General features: G+C 43.6%; 1 protein-coding gene across 2 annotated transcripts in view; it reads left to right on the forward strand.

The window, feature by feature from the left end:
• The first annotated feature begins 2,805 nt into the window (after positions 1-2,805).
• Positions 2,806-20,867, forward strand: part of SP1 (Sp1 transcription factor) — a 46,176-nt gene continuing 28,114 nt past the window's right edge. Inside the window, exons 1-3 of one of the 2 annotated variants that reach the window (XM_055337123.1) lie at positions 2,806-2,874; positions 3,945-4,099; positions 4,434-5,949. In XM_055337123.1, coding sequence (XP_055193098.1) covers positions 2,868-2,874; positions 3,945-4,099; positions 4,434-5,949 — 1,678 coding nt within the window. In that variant the 5' untranslated portion in view covers positions 2,806-2,867. Of the gene's footprint in view, positions 2,875-3,370; positions 3,762-3,944; positions 4,100-4,433; positions 5,950-20,867 lie in introns of those variants that run through there. The other variant, XM_055337124.1, reaches the window with a different exon arrangement.

A 20,867-nucleotide genomic window follows, 5' to 3' on the forward strand; every position in this document is an offset into this window, starting at 1 on the left:
CACTGCCCCTCCCTTGGCTTGTGCTCCCTGTCACTCGCACTCTCAGAAATAAATCTTAAAACACACACACACACACACATACACACACACACACAAAACTAGGCCTTTTTCTCAGTACCTAGGATAAAATCAAACTCTAGTTCTCATTTCACTGATGGACTTGCTTAGAACAATGGGAAAAAAACCCAAGCTTTGGAACTAAACAGAACCATCATGATTTAACTTACATATTTGAGCCTCAGTTTTCTCATCTGTAAAAGGGGATGGCAACTTAAATTAATTGAAGGAATTAAGTTACACAACATATATAGGTTCAGAGGCTATGTTAGTTCCTCCCCCACCCCCCAGCAAGTTTAGGTGTGGTCTTTTACTGACTAAACAGCTGTTAGAATCTCCAGAGCTTGGTTTACAAAGATGACTAATGCAGTTTCTAACATCCAGGAAGTTTCTTCTCTTCTGGAAGTTTCTTCTCTCCAGTTTCATCCCTTACTGTTTCTTACACTCTTGGTTTAGGGGCTAGTCAACTTGAAAGTACTAGTTAAAAATGCGTATTCTGAAGCCCCACCCCAGAGATCTGATTTACTAGGTTTGAGATGGGAGATTACGAATCTGCTTTTTTAAACGAGCCCCAGAGGATTTGGATAGAGACTGTCTGACATAGTATTTTGAGAAGCTTTGATCTAGGGAGAGATGCTATTAATTGTAATGTGAAGTTTTACATAAAGGCATACAGACGATGGTGCCTTTTGAACTGTCCTGGAAGTTAGATTTTTTTTTCCCCCAGTAGCTAGAATACAAAAGCATTAAAGAAAATGTGTACATATACACTTAAAAAAAAAAATCAAGCCTCTTTCTATAAATGGTTATACCAGGCTTGCTTTATTTATTGAAAAACATATGGACTTTGAGTGGGCCTGTTCTGGGTTGGAATCTGGCACCACAGCTCACTAGATTCGTGACTTTGGGCCACTTATTTCCCGGCCTGTTTCTTATAAAATAGGTAACATCCCCGGTAGCAGTATCTTCCTTAGGAGGAGGACACAGGAACGCAGAATGCTTAACTGACCGAGGCACCCCCCCTCCCCCCCCCGCCCCCCGCCAGGGCCTACACAAGGCGGCAGAGGCCTGCTTTAGGGGGATCCGGACTTTATTTATATTTTATTTATTTTAAAATATTTTATTTATTTATCCATGAGAAACACAGAGAGAGGCAGACGCCCAGGCAGAGGGAGAAGCAGGCTCCCTGAGGGGAGACCAAGGCGGGGACTCGACCCCGGGACCTCGGGGTCACGCCCTGAGCGGAAGGCGGACGCCAAACCGCTGAGCCCCCCGGGGATCCCCGGGATCCGGACTTTAAAGCGTGACCCCAGGTCACCAAGTGCCGCACTGCAAATAATTTAGTGACCACACGAAGATACCAGGAGGGGCCGCAGGGAATGACCTCGGTGTCACCGACGACTCACCCAGGCCGCCTCCACCAACACGGGGGGGGGCGAGCGAGGTAGAACGGGAGGTGCCAGGAACGCAGGTGTCTGAGGGGAAAGTGTCCTGTGACTTTGGTTACAAAGGCCCGCGCTCTCCTCCTGCCGTCCTACTTTACGCTCGGACGGGGTGTGTGGGCAAGGAGAGGCAGGAAGTGGCTGACAGGACGCGGACTCTGGGAGGTCCTCCAGGCCCAGCTCTCGAGAAAGTCAGCGCCGCGGAAGGAAGCCGCCGGCCCCCGTCTGCGGGAGAAGTCGGGAAGATGGCGTCCGCCGGAGTCGCACAAAAGCCCTTGCGAACGGTCGGCGCGGGGTTGGCCGGGCGCGCGCGCACCCACAGGGCCGACACCCACACTCCGAGGCGCCCGCCGCCCGCCCGTCCGCCCACCGCGGGGAGGGGGACGCCGGGGGGGCCCCCGAGAGAGCGGCCGGCGGGAGGCAGAGCCGCGCTCCGCCCGTCTCGACCCTGACACTTGTTGCGCAGCACGGCCCCACCGAAGCGCGCCACCTAACCACCGCAAAGACGTCCCCTGAGGAGGGCCAAGATGGCGGCGGCCTCCTCCTGGCACAGCCCTGCTCCCTCCCCCGCGACGGGCGGCTCTGGCGGCGCCCATTGGCCCCCCTGGGGGCGGGGCCTGGCCCCCTTCGCCGCCTCATTGGGCGGACCGGCTGAGGGAGACGCCGCTTCTCCTCGGCCCACCCCAAAGTCCCGCCCCCGGAGTGCATTCGGCGTTCAATTGGCTTCTCGTTCACGTCAATTTGCGTCCCAGCTTGTCTTGTCTCAGCGTTGGCCCAATCCTAACTTTCCTGGCTGCCCGCCTGATTTCTGATTGGCTTTGATCGGCTTCATCCTATCCCATTTCGGCCTGCTTCTTACCCCCGCCCACCGGGGACTTTGCCCAGGCATGTCCGGGCTTCTGGTTGGGCGGCGTTCTGTCATTCCAACCTAAGCTCTCCCTATCCCCACCGTTCAGGGAGCCCGCCTGGCGGTTGACTGGCTCCCTCCCAAGCCTGTCATCACTAGCTCCCGCCCACCCCCACTTCCTGCGCCTTTCATTGGGCCTTAAAACTGAGAGGGCGGCCTCCTTGGGCGGACACCAGGCACGCAACTTTGTCCTACACGCCTTAGAGAGCCAGCGAGCCTTGCCATTGGATAACCCACGCGTCTTTCTTCCGCAAGTCCCTCCTTTCTCCCTCCCTCATTGGGCGGGGCAGCAGCGAAGGGGCGGGGCCTAGGCCGGGCTTGTGGCGCGCTGCTCCCTCCTCCTTACCCCCCCCCTCCCTGTCCGGTCCGGGTTCGCTTGCCTCGTCAGCGTCCGCGTTTTTCCCGGCCCCCCCCAACCCCCCCGGACAGGACCCCCTTGAGCTCGTCCCTCAGCTGCCACCATGAGCGGTAAGGATGAGTCCACTCCACGCTTAGGGGTGGGAGGGGAATGAGGGGGCGCGCGCGAAGGCCGACCGGGCGGTCCCCGCCGTGAGGGGGGGCGGGCGGGAGGCGGCGGCGGCGGCCTTGGTCCCGCCCGGGGCGGAGGGAAGGGAGGGAGAAGGGGCAGTGGCGGGGCCTGCGAGAAAGCGGGGGATGGGCCGCCCGCCCCGGGGGAGGGGGCAGCGTGGCCTCGCCCGCCCCCTGCCCGCCCCGGCCACGGGGGACGGGCCTTACCCCCCACTATTCGGCCGCCCGCCTGAGGCTCCTCCCGCCGGGGGCTGGAGCCGCGGGGGCGGCCCGAGCAGTGCAGGCCCCGCCCGGGCCAACCGCCTCCCCGGTCCGCCCTCTGCTCGCCGCCTGCCCCAAGGCCCTCCCCTCCCCCCGTGTTTCCCCTCCCCCCCCCACCGTCCCGCCCTTTCCACGCCCCTCACCCCGAAACCGCCCTTTCCTTCTAGGGCCCGCCCTCTGTCCGCCCCGAAACCTCCAGATTCGTAACCCCTGGACCCCGTAGCCCCTAAGCCGTATTCACAAATGTTTCCCCACTCACACTTTTTTGTTTTTTCTTTCCCCATTGCCCCTCTTCTCCTCTTGCTGCTTTTTAGCCTTGAATTTTTCTCTTTCTCTATATTCTTTGACCCTAATCTTAGCAAGCTTTCCATCCACCCACATGTTGTTCTTTGCCTTACCTATCCCTCTCCTTTTTATCCCCAGGATACTTTTTTTTATTTTGAAACTCTTTGAACATGTCCATCGCCCCTCACATTTCCTATACGAAAAGTACATTTTTAATGTTTCCTGGGTGTAATTTTGTGCCAGGGAAGAATTGAGGCCCAGTTTCAGCACTGCTAAGCCAAGTCTGTGTTCTGTGTGTCCTACAATTGCCCTTTCCTCAATCCACTTTTTTTTTTTTTTTTTTTACGCTGGTGCCTTTCACCTTACTGTTAATTATTTGTTTCATCATAGCGTCCTTTATTCCTCCTAACCTTACCCTTTTCCTTCCTCCAACTCTAAGTTGTTTATCTTTTAATTCTTTTTAGACCAAGATCACTCCATGGATGAAATGACAGCCGTGGTGAAGATTGAAAAAGGAGTTGGTGGCAATAATGGGGGCAACGGTAATGGTGGTGGTGCCTTTTCTCAGGCTCGAAGCAGCAGCACAGGCAGTAGCAGCAGTGGAGGAGGAGGAGGGCAGGTAAGTGATAACCAGGGCAGAGTAGGGGAGATGTCTAGAGAATGTAAAATATTCTTAGATTATTGCCTTTTCACAGAAACGTTTTTAGGAAAGCGCTAAACCATTTTGTAGCTAGGGAAGTTAGCACAGAGAGACAAATGATTGGGAGATCTCCAAAGATGAGGATTTCAGCAGTATAGATAGGTCAGCTTTTTGTTTCAGGTTTTTTTTTTTTTTTTTTTTTTTTCCCTCCTCTCTTTGGCTGCAGTTTTGCTGTTTATTTGTTTTAAAACTGCCCCCAGGGCTGGCAGCTGGGTGTCTCTGACTCCTATCCTCTCCCTTATTTTCCGGCCAGGAATCCCAGCCATCCCCTCTGGCTCTGCTGGCAGCAACTTGCAGCAGAATTGAGTCACCCAATGAAAACAGCAACAACTCCCAAGGCCCAAGCCAGTCAGGGGGCACAGGTGAGCTTGACCTCACAGCCACACAGCTCTCACAGGGTGCCAATGGCTGGCAGATCATCTCTTCCTCCTCTGGGGCTACCCCTACCTCAAAGGAACAGAGTGGCAGCAGTACCAATGGCAGCAATGGCAGTGAGTCTTCCAAGAATCGTGCGGTCTCTGGTGGGCAGTATGTTGTGGCCGCCACCTCCAATTTACAGAACCAGCAAGTCCTGACAGGATTACCTGGAGTGATGCCTAATATTCAGTATCAAGTAATCCCACAGTTCCAGACCGTTGATGGGCAACAGCTGCAGTTTGCTGCCACTGGGGCCCAAGTGCAGCAGGATGGTTCTGGTCAAATACAGATCATACCAGGTGCAAACCAACAAATCATCACAAATCGAGGAAGTGGAGGCAACATCATTGCTGCTATGCCAAACCTACTCCAGCAGGCTGTCCCCCTCCAAGGCCTGACTAATAACGTACTCTCAGGACAGACTCAGTATGTGACCAATGTACCAGTGGCCCTGAACGGGAATATCACCTTGCTACCTGTCAACAGCGTTTCTGCAGCTACCTTGACTCCTAGCTCTCAGGCAGTCACTATCAGCAGCTCTGGGTCCCAGGAGAGTGGCTCACAGCCCTCCACCTCAGGGACTGCCATCAGTTCTGCCAGTTTGGTATCATCACAAGCCAGTTCCAGCTCCTTTTTCACCAATGCCAATAGCTACTCAACAACTACTACCACCAGCAACATGGGAATTATGAACTTCACCACCAGCGGATCAGCAGGGACCAACTCTCAAGGGCAGACACCCCAGAGGGTCAGTGGGCTACAGGGGTCTGATGCTCTAAACATTCAGCAGAACCAGACATCTGGAGGCGCTCTGCAAGCAAGTCAGCAAAAAGAGGGAGAGCAAAACCAGCAGACACAGCAACAGCAACAAATTCTTATCCAGCCTCAGCTAGTTCAAGGGGGACAGGCTCTCCAGGCCCTCCAAGCAGCACCATTGTCAGGGCAGACCTTTACAACCCAAGCTATCTCCCAGGAAACCCTCCAGAATCTCCAGCTTCAGGCTGTTCCAAACTCCGGCCCCATCATCATCCGGACACCAACAGTGGGGCCCAATGGACAGGTCAGTTGGCAGACTCTTCAGCTGCAGAATCTCCAAGTTCAGAACCCGCAGGCCCAGACAATCACCTTGGCCCCAATGCAGGGTGTCTCCTTGGGGCAGACCAGCAGCAGCAATACCACCCTTACACCCATTGCCTCAGCTGCCTCCATCCCTACCGGCACAGTCACTGTGAATGCTGCTCAGCTCTCCTCCATGCCTGGCCTCCAGACCATTAACCTCAGTGCATTGGGTGCTTCAGGAATCCAGGTGCACCAGCTTCCAAGCCTGCCACTGGCTATAGCAAATGCCCCAGGTAAGGCTTCTAATCTTTTACACTAATTTCCAGAGTTAACTAGTGTCTTAGTTGAGACTGTTGAGTCTAAGGAAGGAAATAGAGATTTTTGTGGGTAACAGTTTCTAGAGGGCAAGTCGATTAGAGAAATAGCAATGATTCTATTTAAGTCATTTGGAACTCACTTAACGGAAACTTTTTTTCAGTTACTCTTATGAGAAAGGGGCACTTCTGGGCAATGTCTCTGGGGTCATTGTACTTCAGTGCTTTTGGTGTTACAGAACAAGGGTCACCAAACTTTTTCTGTGAAGGGCCAGATGGGAGATATTATGGGCTAGTGGGCTAGTATCACATAATTTTCTTTGTTTTTATGCAACCCTTTAAAAATGTAAAACCATTCTTACCTCAAGGGCTTTATTTGGCCTGTGGGCCCACTTCTTTGGTAGGATGAGGATTGATTATAAACTTGACCTGTTTGTGGGAAAGTTATTAAATAATCAGGTAATTTTTACGAACTGTAATTCTTTTTTTTTTTTTTTTAATTTATTTATTTTTATGATAGTCACAGAGAGAGAGAGAGAGGCAGAGACACAGGCAGAGGGAGAAGCAGGCTCCATGCACCGGGAGCCCGATATGGGATTCGATCCCGGGTCTCCAGGATCGCGCCCTGGGCCAAAGGCAGGCGCCAAACCGCTGCGCCACTCAGGGATCCCATGAACTGTAATTCTTAAGTGAGGGAAAAGTGATATAGTGGGTTCCAGAAGTATTAAAAAAAAAAAATCCATAATCTTTAGTTAACTAGAATATCTTACTCTCTGAGCAAGCTTGTTAATTAAGGTTTAATTTTTTTAAACTTCTAGTTGCTTTAAAAGCATCTTTCTGGTCTCACCTTACATTTTCAAAGAGCTTCCTAGGTAATTCTGGTACTTCCTAGCTAGGAGAGCCACTTCCTAGATGCTTTGAAAGTAGCTTATGGTTGAGTAGGGGGGTGGGGAGAGAATGGGAGTAAAGCCTGAAATGGAGTGGGGAGGTGTGAGAGGAGTTAGGAATAAGGAGAGCATTGAAGGGAGAGAGTCCTCAGGGAAGAGGTATGTATTGGAATGTATGTTGAATCATTTGACCACAATATTCAATTGTTAATTTTAAACAGTGTTTCACTGTTGGTTAATTTGAAATTGGAAATATGTCCACTTAAAAAATTGAAAATCTATTTAGAATTTATTTTAAATTCTGTGGTGATGGAGCTAATCTTTAATAAAGCACAAGCAGAGGATACTATCGATTTTTTTTTTTTTTTAAGATTTATTTCTTTTGAGGGGGGAGGAGCAGAGGGAGAAGGGAAAGAGAGACCCAAGCGGACTCCTCGCTGAGCGTGGACTCGGACACTGGGTCAGTCTCATGACCCTGAGATCAGACCTGAGCCGAAATCAAGAATCGGACGCTTTAACTGACTGCACCACCCAGTGGGATACTATAGATTTTTATATTCTGACATGATACATAAAAATTATGATGGGAAATGGTTTAATATCACTGAACTTAGCTTTATCGGAATATATGTGGGTTTATTATTTGTATACTTTTATTGTAGAGTTCTCATTTCACTTAAACTGGTTGTTCTATAAAAGAGGTTAACAAATAGCCGTATTTCCTGCCGCCTGCAGTTTTGGAAAGTGGTGGGGGAGGTCTGCTGAAGTTCCCTAATTTTCTTGCGTACTTGAGGTGTGTTTAAAATGACTACATTTTGCGCCTTAACAATTTTCTTAATGCATCAGATCTTGGAATAAAAGTCAGAGCTGAAAGGGACCCAAGAAGTCATGTAGTACAACTGCCTTCTTTTCTAAGGGCACGGAGTTACAGAGAAACAGTTAAGTGGTGAGGCGACATATAGCTAGAGCTAGGGCTTGTGGTTAACTCTAGTGTAGGGCATTGCTTATTAGTTTTAATTTAGGACATAAGAAATCCTTTAGATTGTTAATGTTTTAGAAAAGATATCTTTGCTTATTTGATAATTAATGCTCTAGAGCTGGCAAGTGTTTCACAGGCTAAAAATTACGGCAATAGAAGTGGGAAAAGTTAATGAAAGCAACAGCCTGGAAAATTAGACACTTGCTACACTAGTATGTTTTCTCTTTGCTCTTGGGTTGTTGTATCCAGCAGTTTTGCTCTTCCTCAAAGGAAAGCAAAGCTGTGGGATTGTTCCTTGGTAATAATTTGGATCCTTGCAATTTCTAAAAAGGTTTAGAACTTAGGCTCTAGAGAACAGTTATGAGGCACTCTCATTGCTAAATCATGCTCTGGGGAAGTCTGCCATTTAATATGTCATAGGATAGGGCTACCTAGCTATTATTGATGGTCTCAGAGCTTAAGAAAATGCATGCCTTTTCTGTGAAGTAGCAGCAGCTTGACATTCACTAATGAGAGAATGAGTCTCTGAAAGGCCATTTTGTGAGAGTTAAGATTGGTTGCCTCATTAATAGTGTTTTTTTTTTTTTTTTTTTTTTTTTATGATAGTCACACAGAGAGAGAGAGGCAGAGACATAGGCAGAGGGAGAAGCAGGCTCCATGCACCGGGAGCCCGATGTGGGATTCGATCCCGGGTCTCCAGGATCGCGCCCTGGGCCAAAGGCAGGCGCCAAACCACTGCGCCACCCAGGGATCCCCTAATAGTGGTTTCTGAAGATAAAAAGTTTCCTCCTTTCTGATTAGTTGTGCTTGTGCAACATTTTTTTCTTCTTCAATTGGTCAGTCGACTTTGTCCTTAATGAAAGATAATAAAATCATTTCCTAGAAGTTTTAGTGCTGTTCATCTGTTGCCTGGCTGCTAAAAAAATATCTCCTTTTACCCCCTTTTCTGGTATATAGTAATTTTACTGGAAAAACTCAATCTCTTGGCAGTATAACGTAGTAGAAAGAGCCTTGGATGTGAAATCATCTATAGATAAGTGGATAGATACGTAGCACTCTACGAAGTGAGACATTATTATGTGGCTGTGGAAGACTGCAACTTCCAGGGCATTCGCTTAGGCTGTTTAGATTTATTGTTTTAAAAAATCATCTTTTAGAAATTGTTTAAGCTTTTCTGTTGACTTTCAGTGTTTATTTCTGTTTGCTGAATACACAGGCAAAGGCGCAGACTTAGAACCAAAGTAAGCCAGGCATCTCAGTATCCTGTGTTTTTTATGGCTCAGCCCCTGGTGGGTGGTAGTGAGGAGGGGACCACCCAGTAAATGGAGTATAGTTTCCAGACAGTGAAATGATCTATGGGGTCTGAGGTTGCTTTTATTTTTTATTTTTTTTTAAGTTATCAGCAGCTTTTTTTGTTTTTAAATCAACACTCTTTCCGTTATCAGCACCCTTTCCTCTCATTTTGTAGTTACACTCTCACAGATCTTGTTTTTTTCCAGTTTAAAACTTAAGGTTTTTTCTCAGACACTGCTATGTCCTGAAAACTCTTCCACCAGGTTGAGGGGGGGCCAGCTTTGAAAGACAGTTTGTATGACTTCGTGGGAGTTCTGCCTAATAAAGAGTTCAGGGCTAGTCTTTGGCAGGAGAATAGAACATATTTCCTTGATGGTTATAATTCACTCAAGAAACAAATTTCAGGCACTAAAAATAAAAATTTCACATCTGCTTGGTTTTATCGGGGTCAGGAAAATGTCTTCTCTTAGAAGTTAAGTTGAACGTGATACCAGAGTTACTTTGCCAACGGTGTCGCTAAACTTGGGGTCAGATTGCTGAGACCTAATTTATTAAAAAGTTGTATTTTAGACTAGTGTATATGAACATTAGTGACTAGTAGGTTTAGTTGATTTAGATGTGTTCAGAGTTACTCTTTTGCAAAACATCATACCAGATAATTTATTAAAATAATATACTTTATCAAATACAATGTCAAATGTTTCTGCATCATTTGCCTTTTTAATCTAATATTATATTTGTTTCTGAAGATAACGTTAGTGCTTTTAACTGATTTCAATTTAAAAGGTCCCCTTTAAAACCAAAGTGCCTTCATTGAGAAGACAGTCCTCAGACCTTTTCAGTTGCTCCTATTTATTCATTCCAGTGGCTTTCTGTAAATGACGTCATGGTTAAATCACTTCTCATTGTGTAATGTGGCCATTTTAGTTCTTTTTTTTTTTTTTTTTTTTTGCCATTTTAGTTCTTAATTAAATAACAAGAGCACAAGGGTACCTAGTGTTTCAGGAAAGTTTAGTATCTGTTTTATTCTTACATCTTCCTTTTCTTTTAACTGTTCTACTTTGTAAAGTAGCATATAAATGTTACCACTAATAATCTAGTTCTGCTCATTTCCTTCTATTTGTTTTGTTTTACCTCCTTGAACATGTTTTGAGATGTAAAATGAACATCTGTAGAAAAGCTTTATTACATAAAGCTTTGTAAGTTACTTACTGGATGTCTGTAAATGTTAATAGATAGTATTAATTGAAATTTTCTACTTTGCTATGTATTTTTCATATTTCCTAAAGGTGTGTCAACAATAGAGCTCTCCCTTTCTTTGCATTATTATTCGGGCTCTGGAGTGCTGAAGTGTTATTTTAAATGTAAATGCCCAGATTGTGACTATATTGTTAATACTATGCTAAATTTTAAGAATTGTTTCTCTTAGAAAACCTGAAAAAGTTTCTGTAGAAAGATTTTTTTTTTCAGAGTTGGTTGCAAATCTGGGCTATAATTTGTTTTTTTTTTTTTTTTTTTAAATTTTTTTTTTTTATTTATGATAGTCACAGAGAGAGAGAGAGAGGCAGAGGCAGAGGGAGAAGCAGGCTCCATGCACCGGGAGCCCGACGTGGGATTCGATCCCGGGTCTCCAGGATCGCGCCCTGGGCCAAAGGCAGGCGCTAAACCGCTGCGCCACCCAGGGATCCCTTTTTTTTTTTTTTTTTTTTTCTGGGCTATAATTTGAATTTGCACTTTTGCTCCAACATTTTTTAAACTTTGAATGGCTTATGGAAAGTGGGCAGTATTACTTGTTTGACAAGTTTGGATGTGCCTATCTAATTTACTATGACTTTATTTATTTATTTATTTATTTATTTATTTATTTATTTATTATTTATTTATTTATTTATTTATATGATAGGCACACAGTGAGAGAGAGAGAGAGAGGCAGAGACATAGGCAGAGGGAGAAGCAGGCTCCATGCACCCGGAGCCCGACGTGGGATTCGATCCCGGGTCTCCAGGATCGCGCCCTGGGCCAAAGGCAGGCGCTAAACCGCTGTGCCACCCATGGTTCCCTATTTATTTATTTTTAAAAGAGCTTATGAAAAAAAAATAAAAGAGTTTATGTATTTATTCATGAGAGACACACAGAGAGAGGCAGAGACACAGGAAAAGGGAGAAGCAGGCTCCATGCAAGGAGCCTGATGCGGGACTCGATCCCGGGATTCCAGGATCATGAGCTGAGCCAAGGGCAGCGCTCAACTGCTGAGCCACCCAGGTGTCCCTTAAAAAATTATTTTTCTAGGAAAGGAAATATTTGCTGCAAATAATCTAAAAAAAGGTTAAATGCTATTGAGATGGATCTTTTCAAATTATTCAATATGTTCTTCATTGAATTGACCCTTTTTGATGACTTTTTTTTTTTTTTTAAGATTTTATTTATTCATGAGAGACACAGAGAGAGAGAGGCGGGGGGGGGGGGGGGGGGGGAAGCAGAGACACAGGCAGAGAGAGAAGCAGGCTCCATGCACGGAGCCTGATGTGGGACTCTGATCCCGGGACTCCAGGATCACGCCCTGAGCTGAAGGCAGAGGCTCAACCATTGAGCCACCCAGGTGTCCCACTTTTTTTTTTTTTCTTTTACAGGACTTCTCTCAAATAGAAAAATGGATTTGTTTTTCTGAAGTGTTACTAACATTGGTAGTCTAAGATAACAGGAAAAAAATAGCATGGTTAATGAACAACTTCTTTGTAAACTTTTTATGAATCATAATTCGTTGTGATCAGATTAATTTGAATTTATTTAATCTGTAATTTAATGAAATATAATTAGTGATGTGATCAAAACATTAAGAAGAGAGGAACAAGATGGCAAAAGAGAAATCAAAGACCTATAGTCACTTTGAAAACCTGAAGGTCAGCTGTGTCATTGAGATGTGTGTGTAGAAGAATTTTTACAATTAAGATGTGATGTGTTTTCCCTGACTGTACCTTTCTTATTTTTTTCCTGATATGCTTGAGACATTTTCATAGCAAACTTTTATTGTTCCTCATCTGTTGTTTTCCATGTTACCAGGAAATTCCCTTTCAGTGCCTGCCTTCTCTACCCACCACATTTCTGATTTGAAAAAAATATATTATCCTGACATACTTGTGGGACATACAGTTTGAGAGACTATATAGGGTCCAATTTTGTCCAGGCCGACATAGACAATGTATAATATTTTTCTCTTTTTTTTTTTTTTTTTTTGAGTTTTAAGAATTTTTTTTTTTTTTTAACATACTATTAGTTACGGTCACTGGTGGTATGTGAAAATACTATGCTTAGAATTCTTTGGCAGTTTTTTGCACTCGTGAAAAACTATATTTTAATTTTATACAGACTATTTGTCTTAAGGTAAAAAGCTTTTAATTCTGAAAACTGCATTTGGAAATTTTCCATATTATCAAGAACTTCTTTGTTTGGTTTGGTGTTCTCTTAACAGAATATCTTGTTGGCATTATCATGTTTTGAATGGTCTCCTTGTTTAGCCTTAATGCTATTAAGAAATTCAATAATATTCATGGTTCAGTTAACTTACCAAGGCATTTACTGAACACCAGTATACTTAGTAATATAATTGCTCCCAGCAGGCTTCAGAGTTAGAGACAAAAGTGTAATGGGGGAAAAGTGTGATAGTGAAAATGGGTTCCATTTTTTGATGCTTTAGCAAAATTTATTGAGCATTTATTATGTGTCAAATGTGCTAGGCTCTCAGAATTCACTGAAACGGATAATGGTTCTTGCCTTCGTGGAGCTCCAGTTGCTGTTGTGCTGTAGTTATTTACACTTAGTGCACTTCAGAGGGGACAAGTTTTCACATGGCTAATATTGAGAGTTGCAGAAAATATAAGGAATAATAGGGCCACACTGTTTTGGATTTTAGTTTTCTCTATGTTATATATTATCAGCACTGAGCCACCCAGATGCCCCTAAGTCTTAAAAATTTTATTTCAGTAACTGAAGTGGCGGTATTACAAAATACTATTATATTATCTAGATGTGCCTTATAAAAATTTAAGAAAGAAGCATTTCATTTTAAATAGATACATGTTGGGATCCCTGGGTGGCGCAGCGGTTTGGCGCCTGCCTTTGGCCCAGGGCGCGATCCTGGAGACCCAGGATCGAATTCCACGTCGGGCTCCCGTGCATGGAGCCTGCTTCTCCCTCTGCCTGTGTCTGTGCCTCTCTCTCTCTGTGACTATCATAAATAAATAAAAATTTAAAAAAAAAACTTAAAAAAAATAGATACATGTTATGGGGCTTGCATGAAATAGGCATCTTCATTTCCTACACTTCTTTCTTGGTATTGAATACTCCATGGACTATTTGATTTTTAATCATCGCTTTGCTTGCAGAGGAATTTGATGCTGTTTAAAAGTGGTACCAGCCTGGAGTGTCTGGATGGCTCAGCCAAATGGTGCATTTGGGTCAGGTCATGGTCCTGGGATCGACCCCACATTAGGCTCCCTGCTCAGCGGGGAATCTGCTTCTTCTCCCTCTGATCCTCCCCGCTGCTTGTGTGCGGGTGCTTGCTCTCTCTCTCTCTCTCTCTCTCTCTCTCTTTCAAATGAATAAATAAAAAATGTTAAAAAAAAAAAAAGTAGTACCAGCCAAGAAATTTGTTCCTTTCCAAAAAGCCAGCATCAGACTTAACAGTGAAGTTTTCATTTAGCTGCCTTAAAGCCTCACTGCCATATGTTACATTGTTCAGAGTGATTCTCTTAGTGAGAATGTTACTAAAGGACTAGTGTTGCATCTTCTGAAGACCCCTGATAAAAGTAAGATACCCAGGGACGCCTTTGTGGCTCAGTGATTGAGCATCTGCCTTCTGCTCAGGGGGTGATCCCAGAGTTCAGGGATCAGGTCCCACAATGGGCTCCCCGTGGGGAGCCTGCTTCTCCCTCTGCCTGTGTCTCTGCCTCTCTGTGTGTCTCTCATGAAAGAATAAATAAAATACTAAAAAAAAATTCAGGGATCCCTGGGTGGCACAGTGGTTTGGCGCCTGCCTTTGGCCCCGGGCGCGATCCTGGAGACCCGGGATCGAATCCCACATCGGGCTCCCTGCATGGAGCCTGCTTCTCCCTCTGCCTGTGTCTGTGCCTCTCTCTCTCTCTCACTGTGCGCCTATCATAAATAAATAAAAATCCAAAAAAAAATAAATAAAAAAAAATTCAGATCCCCAGTGGAGACTTGTATGGAGATGCCACAAGCTGGCATTATGCTCAACATGCCCTACAACAAGATTGTATCTAGAGGAAACAAAAACATAAAGATTATGTGGGAAAATATAAGCTTTCTGTTTGGTTAGGAAGTCGGGTTTAGAAACTTTTCTAGGGATCCCTGGGTGGCTCAGTGGTTTAGCACCTGCCTTCTGTCTGGGACGTGATCCTGGAGTCCCGGGATTGAGTCCCACATCGGGCCCCTGCATGGAGCCTGCTTCTCCCTCTGCCTGTGTCTCTGCCTCTCTCTCTCTCTGTGTTTCTCATGAATAAATAAATAAAATCTTTAAAAAATAAAAATTAAATAAAAAACAATAGAAGCTTTTCTAGTTCTGGTTCAAAACTGCCATCAGGTCCATGCAGCTGCCTTCTGAAAGCTGAAATGGAAGTTGATAATGAATTGTATTACTGCCCAGGAATGATTGTATTTATAAATGAATTATATTGTGTTATGTCTTCTGTTTTCCTGTACTCCCTCTACCCTACCCTTTTTTTCTATCCCCAGCCTCCCATAAGACATTGGTACTATGAACAAATTCAGGAGCTTAATAAAGAGAACTGTCCCCCCTGCCCCCCCCCCCATTTGTTATATGCTGTTATAAAGGAGAATGAAATGGCTCTTTGGGAAGTATAATATAAAAATCTACAAAATTGTTGGGAAATAATTTAGGATGAGTTTTCCCACTTAATACTTTTTTGGATGGGAAGTGATATGGATGACTGACTGTAAATGGGATCTTAAACTTAGAATACTGTTTTTGTTTTATGTCCCTTTTTTTTTTTTTTTTACAAATGAACCTCTCACATCCTGTGTAACATAGGTTGAATGGTTTAGCTATGGATATAATCTTTATTGATGTATGAAATAACTCCAGCTTTAAAACTAGCAGTAATTGATTGAATATCCTTTGTGAAAGAGAAAGAAAGCTTGTTCTGACGTGAGATATTTAGCATGGACAAGAAAGTGACATATGGTATTTGTAGGCAGACCCACAAGGGTCCAAGTCATAACTTTGCTTTGTGACTCAGGGGAAGTTCTTCATCTTCTCTGAGCTGAGGTTTCTTTATTTGTAAAAGAGGGTTAAGAGATTATTAGGATTAAATGAGTTAGATAACCTGTAGAAGCACATAATGGGTACTTAACACATTAGTGCCCATATCTCAGTAAAAGTTCCATTCTATGTAGTCCTCCCATTCAATTAAAAGTAGGGTATTAATCACTTAATTCAGGGCTGTTCTTCCAGGTTGTTGAAGTGTCCAGGTCTTTAAGTTTTTTTCTTTATTTTCTTCATTGGTACAGTCATTAAACTATTACAACTACCAAAGGAAGTAAATTCCAGTTAGTATGCTTTGTTCTGTCATAAACCATTCTAGTAAAAAGGATAGTTGACAGTAGAGAAAGTTTCTAGAATTATCCATGGATTTTCTTTTTCTTTATTTCTCATTGGCCTGGCTATGAACTTGTGCAGTGTATGTTTTCTCTACAGACTGCTGCTAGATTGACATTCTTGATGAACACTTTGCTAACACCCCATCTAATGATAATTGGATTTCTTTTTATTTCAATGAATTATTTTTCTGTCCCCATTTCTTTTATTTTTATTTATTTATTTTTTTAAAAATTTTTTAATTTATTTATGATAGTCACACACAGAGAGAGAGAGAGAGGCAGAGACACAGGCAGAGGGAGAAGCAGGCTCCATGCACCGGGAGCCCGATGTGGGATTCGATCCCGGGTCTCCAGGATCGCGCCCTGGGCCAAAGGCAGGCGCCAAACCACTGCGCCACCCAGGGATCCCTGTCCCCATTTCTTTTAAAGAGTTGTTTGATTCTCTGTAAATTAATAGAATTTCATTTATTTCTTTTACCTTTCTGGAATTCATTGTTACTAAAGCATTATTTTACTTCATTTTCCACTCTCAGCTGATTCCTGTCTCACCTGTTACACCCAAGTAACCCCCAACACATCAGAAGTGATGTGAAGGGACAGCCCAGGTGGCTTAGCGGTTTAGCGCTGCCTTCAGCCCAGGACGTGATCCTGGAGACCCGGGATCGAGTCCCATGTTCGGGCTCCCTGCATGGAGCCTGCTTCTCCCTCTGCCTGTGTCTCTGCCTCTCTCTCTCTCTCTCTCTCTCTCTCTCTGAATAAATAAATAAAATCTTTAAGAAAAAAATAAAGCTCATAAAATAAATCTGCCTTAACACTTTTTAACATTGCTACTGAACTATATGATTTTATTAAGTAATGGTTGTTTTAATTGTGCTTATGTACACACTTTTTTCTATTGTATGATGAAAGAAACTGGTTAAGTCTGAACTATTAATTTGTGGTTTTAGAATTTCTTGACTTCCATTCATCTACAGAACAAGAATGATTATGCTTGCTTAGTTCTTTGTGGTGATGTAGATTCATAGATGTACAAACACATAAAAACAAATATCTAAGACTGATTATTCTTTGTACAAGTTTAGGTATCTCTGTTTTAGTTCTTAAATGTCTGTAGGGAAGGGACTATCTGGGACTATCTCTTTCTATTTCCTTTTTTTTTTTTTTTTTTAGATTGAGAGTGTGCACATGTACAAGTGGGGGGAGGGGCAGACTCCCAGCTGAGCAGGGAGCCAGTTACAGCTGAGTCCAGGGCCCCAGGATCATGACCTAAGCTGAAGGCAGAGGCTTAACCCACTGAGCCACCCAGGAGCCTCTTTTCTTTATACAGGGTAGATTTGATACCATAAACATATGGGTGCAGAATAAATGATCTGAAGAGAGAGCACTGGTTGCCCCCAAAGGACTGCTGATCTTAATTACAGTTTCCTTGTGGGAAATGGCAAAATTCAAAGGATTCGCTTTATAAAGATCTATAGAGCTGGGCCACTTAGGTGACTCCGGTCAGGTGTCTGCCTGTGGCTCAGATCATGATTCCAGGATCCTGGAATCAAGCCCCCTATCAGGCTTCCTGCTCAGAAGGGAGCCTGCTTCTTCCTCTGCCTCCTACTTCTGCTTGCTCTGTCTCTCTAGTGCTCTCTCTCAAATAAATGAGTAAATCTTTAAAAAATCTCTAGAACTGAAATTAGAAACCTTTGAGGATAGGAAAAAAAAAACTTTTGTTTAAATGATACTGGTAAAAACATTAAACAACACAAATGTAGAAAAAAAGTAAAAATTAATTGAAGTTTAGCTATCCAAAGATATCCACTGTTGAAATTCTGATGAGGGATCCCTGGGTGGCGCAGCAGTTTGGCGCCTGCCTTTGGCCCAGGGCGCGATCCTGGAGACCCGGGATCGAATCCCACATCGGGCTCCCGGTGCATGGAGCCTGCTTCTCCCTCTGCCTGTGTCTCTGCCTCTCTCTCTCTCTCTCTCTCTCTCTCTCTCTCTCTCTCCCCGTGTGACTATAATAAATAAATAAAAATTTATAAAAAAAAAATTCTGATGAACATCCAGCCAGCTTTTTGTACCTTTGTGTACAATTTACAAAGAAGTCTATATACAATCTTAATTAATATTTTAATAGAATTATACTATCAGTATTTATTTTTACCAAACAATACAGTATGAACATCTTTCCTATAAATAATAATAAATGTACCTTTGCATCATTTTAAATGATCATAAGGTAATTTCATGGTATGTACTAGGATTTACTTAACCCTGTTGTTTCCACAGTTTCACTGTTATAAGCAGTGCTGTGGTGAACATTTAAGTTCACACTTTTTATTTTTTAACTTTTAAAATAATTTTATTGTTTTTGAAGATTTTATTTATTCATGAGAAAGAGAGAGGCAGAGACATAGGCAGAGAGAGAAGCAGGCTCCCCTCAAGAAGCCCGATGTGGCACTCGATCCCAGGACCCTTGGATCATGCCCCAAGCCAAAGGCAGATGCTCAACCACTGAGCCACCCAGGCGTCCCAAGTTCATATTTTTTAGATTAATATTCTATAAGTGAGCAATTCTAGTATGTTTCTTTCTTTTTTTTTTTTAAATTTGTTTATTTGAGAGAGGGAGAGCATGCACAAGCAGGGCAAGGGGCAGAAGGAGAGAATCTCAAGCAGACCCACTGAGTACTGCCGAGGCATGCCCATACTCTGAGGTATATTTCTAAGAGAAAGGGAACTTAGGTCCACATGGAATCTTGCACAAAAATGTTTTTAGCAGCATTATTCATAACTGCCAAAAGATAGATACAACCTAAATATTCATTGACTAAACAAAGTATGTATTCATATGAGGGAGTATTATTCAGCCATAAAAAGAAACGAAGTATTGATACATGCTACAATGTGGGTGAGCAAGGAAAACATTATGTTAAGTGAAAGAAATAAGCTGGAGAAAAAAAGGTCATATATTTTATGGTTTTATTTATATGACTTATCTAGATCAGGAAAATCCATAGAGAGAGTGTTTGCCAGGGTATGGGGTGAAGAAAAAATGGGGAATGATTGGATATGGGTGTTTTTCTGAGGTGATGAAAGTTTTGAAGGTAGAGAGGTGGTGGTTGCAAAGCATGGTGAGTACACTGAATGCCACTGAATTGTACACTTTAAAATAGTTAATTGAATGTTATGTGAATTTCATGTTAATTTTTTTAAAAACTCCAAAAGAGGCTCCTGGCTGGCTCAGTTGGTGGAGCATATGACTCTTGATCTCAGTGTTATGAGTGCAAGCCTCAAGTTGGCCATAGAACATACTTTTAAAAATTCTATGGGCGCCTGGGGTGGCTTAGTCATCTAAGCATCTGACTCTTGATTTCTGCTCAGGTCATGATCTCAGGGTTGAGGGATTGAGCCCCAAGTCAGGCAGGCTCTCTGCTCAGCTGGGAGTTAGCTTGAGATTCTCTCCCTCTCCCCCTTCTCCCACATGTACTTTCTCTGTCTCTTGGTCTCTGTCTCTCTAAAATAAATCTTTGAAAAAAAATTCTAAGTGTTGGTAGGTCAAAGGTTTTATACATTTGAAGTTTTGATATTGGGCAGCCCTGGTGGCTCAGAGGTTTAGCGCCACCTTTAGCCCAGGGTGTGATCCTGGAGTCCCGGGATCAAGTCCCGCATCGGGCTCCCTGCATGGGGCCTGCTTCTCCCTCTGCCTGTGTCTCTGCCTCTCTCTCTCTGTGTGTCTCTCATCTCTCATGAATAAATAAATAAAATCTTTAAAAAAAATAAAGTTTCGATAATTATAGTTAAAGTGAATTTCAGAAAGCTAGCAATTTATAGCTAGCATTAATATTAATCTTTGCAAAAAAATATATTAATCTTTGCCAGGGACGCCTGGGTAGCTCAGTTGGTTAAGTGTCTGCCTTTGGCTCAGGTCCTTATCCTGGAGTGCTGGGATGGAGCCCCTCATAGGGCTCTCTGCTCAGTAGAATCTGCTTCTCCCTCTCTCTCTGCCCCTCCCCCTACACCTTCTCTCTCTCTTTTCTCACTCATTCTTTCAAATAAATAATATAGTTAAAAATATACTAGCCTTTGCCAATATGAGGGGGGAAAGATTCTTGCTTTATTTTATTTTAATTTTTATTTTTTTAAAGGTTTTATTTATTTATTCATGAGAGACAGAGAGGCAGAGGCACAGGCAGAAGGAAAAGCAGGCTCCTCTGGGGAGCCTGATGTGGGACTCGATCCCGGGACCCTGGGGTCACGCCTTGAGCCCAAGACAAATGCTCAACCACTGAGCTACCCAGGTGCCCCTCATTATTTTCTTTTTTTTTTTTTTTTAATTTTTATTTATTTATGATAGTCACAGAGAGAGAGAGAGAGAGAGAGGCAGAGACACAGGCAGAGGGAGAAGCAGGCTCCATGCACCGGGAGCCCGATGTGGGATTCGATCCCGGGTCTCCAGGATCGCGCCCTGGGCCAAAGGCAGGCGCCAAACCGCTGCACTACCCAGGGATTCCCCCCTCATTATTTTCTTATTGGTCTTACACATTTCTTGCTGCTTTAAGCTTAGTATTTTGGGTTTTGTTGCCATCGTGGATAGGACCTTTTCTTCCATTTTATTTATTATTATTTTCAGATGTTACTTTTTTCTTTTTTTATTTTAGAGAAAGTGTATGCTCGTGGGCAGGGGTGGGAGGGAGGTGAGGGGCAGGAGGAGAGGGAGAGAAAGAATCGCAAGCAGGCTCCATGCCCATTGTGGAGCCAGATGTACAGCTCCAGCTCAGGACCCTGAGATCATGACCTGAGCCAAAATCAGGAGTTGGATGCTCAACCAGCTGTGCCATCCCCGCCACCCCCATTTTATTTCTAACTGATTCTTTTGTGTATATGAAAGCTGTTGACTTACGGACATTGATTTTATAATGGCTATCTTACTGTAATCTTATTGCTTTCAATATTTTTAGTGATTTTCTTTAGGTTTCCAGGTATACAGTTTTATCTGCAAATAATTTTACCTACTACTTTCTAATGTTTATACCTCATTTCATTCTTGTCTTGCAAATAAGATTACCACTATTACTGTCCCAAGAACAGAGAACTTAAAATACAAAATATATTAG

Source organism: Nyctereutes procyonoides, unplaced genomic scaffold (assembly GCF_905146905.1).
Source record: "Nyctereutes procyonoides isolate TBG_1078 unplaced genomic scaffold, NYPRO_anot_genome, whole genome shotgun sequence".
Lineage (NCBI taxonomy): Eukaryota > Metazoa > Chordata > Mammalia > Carnivora > Canidae > Nyctereutes > Nyctereutes procyonoides.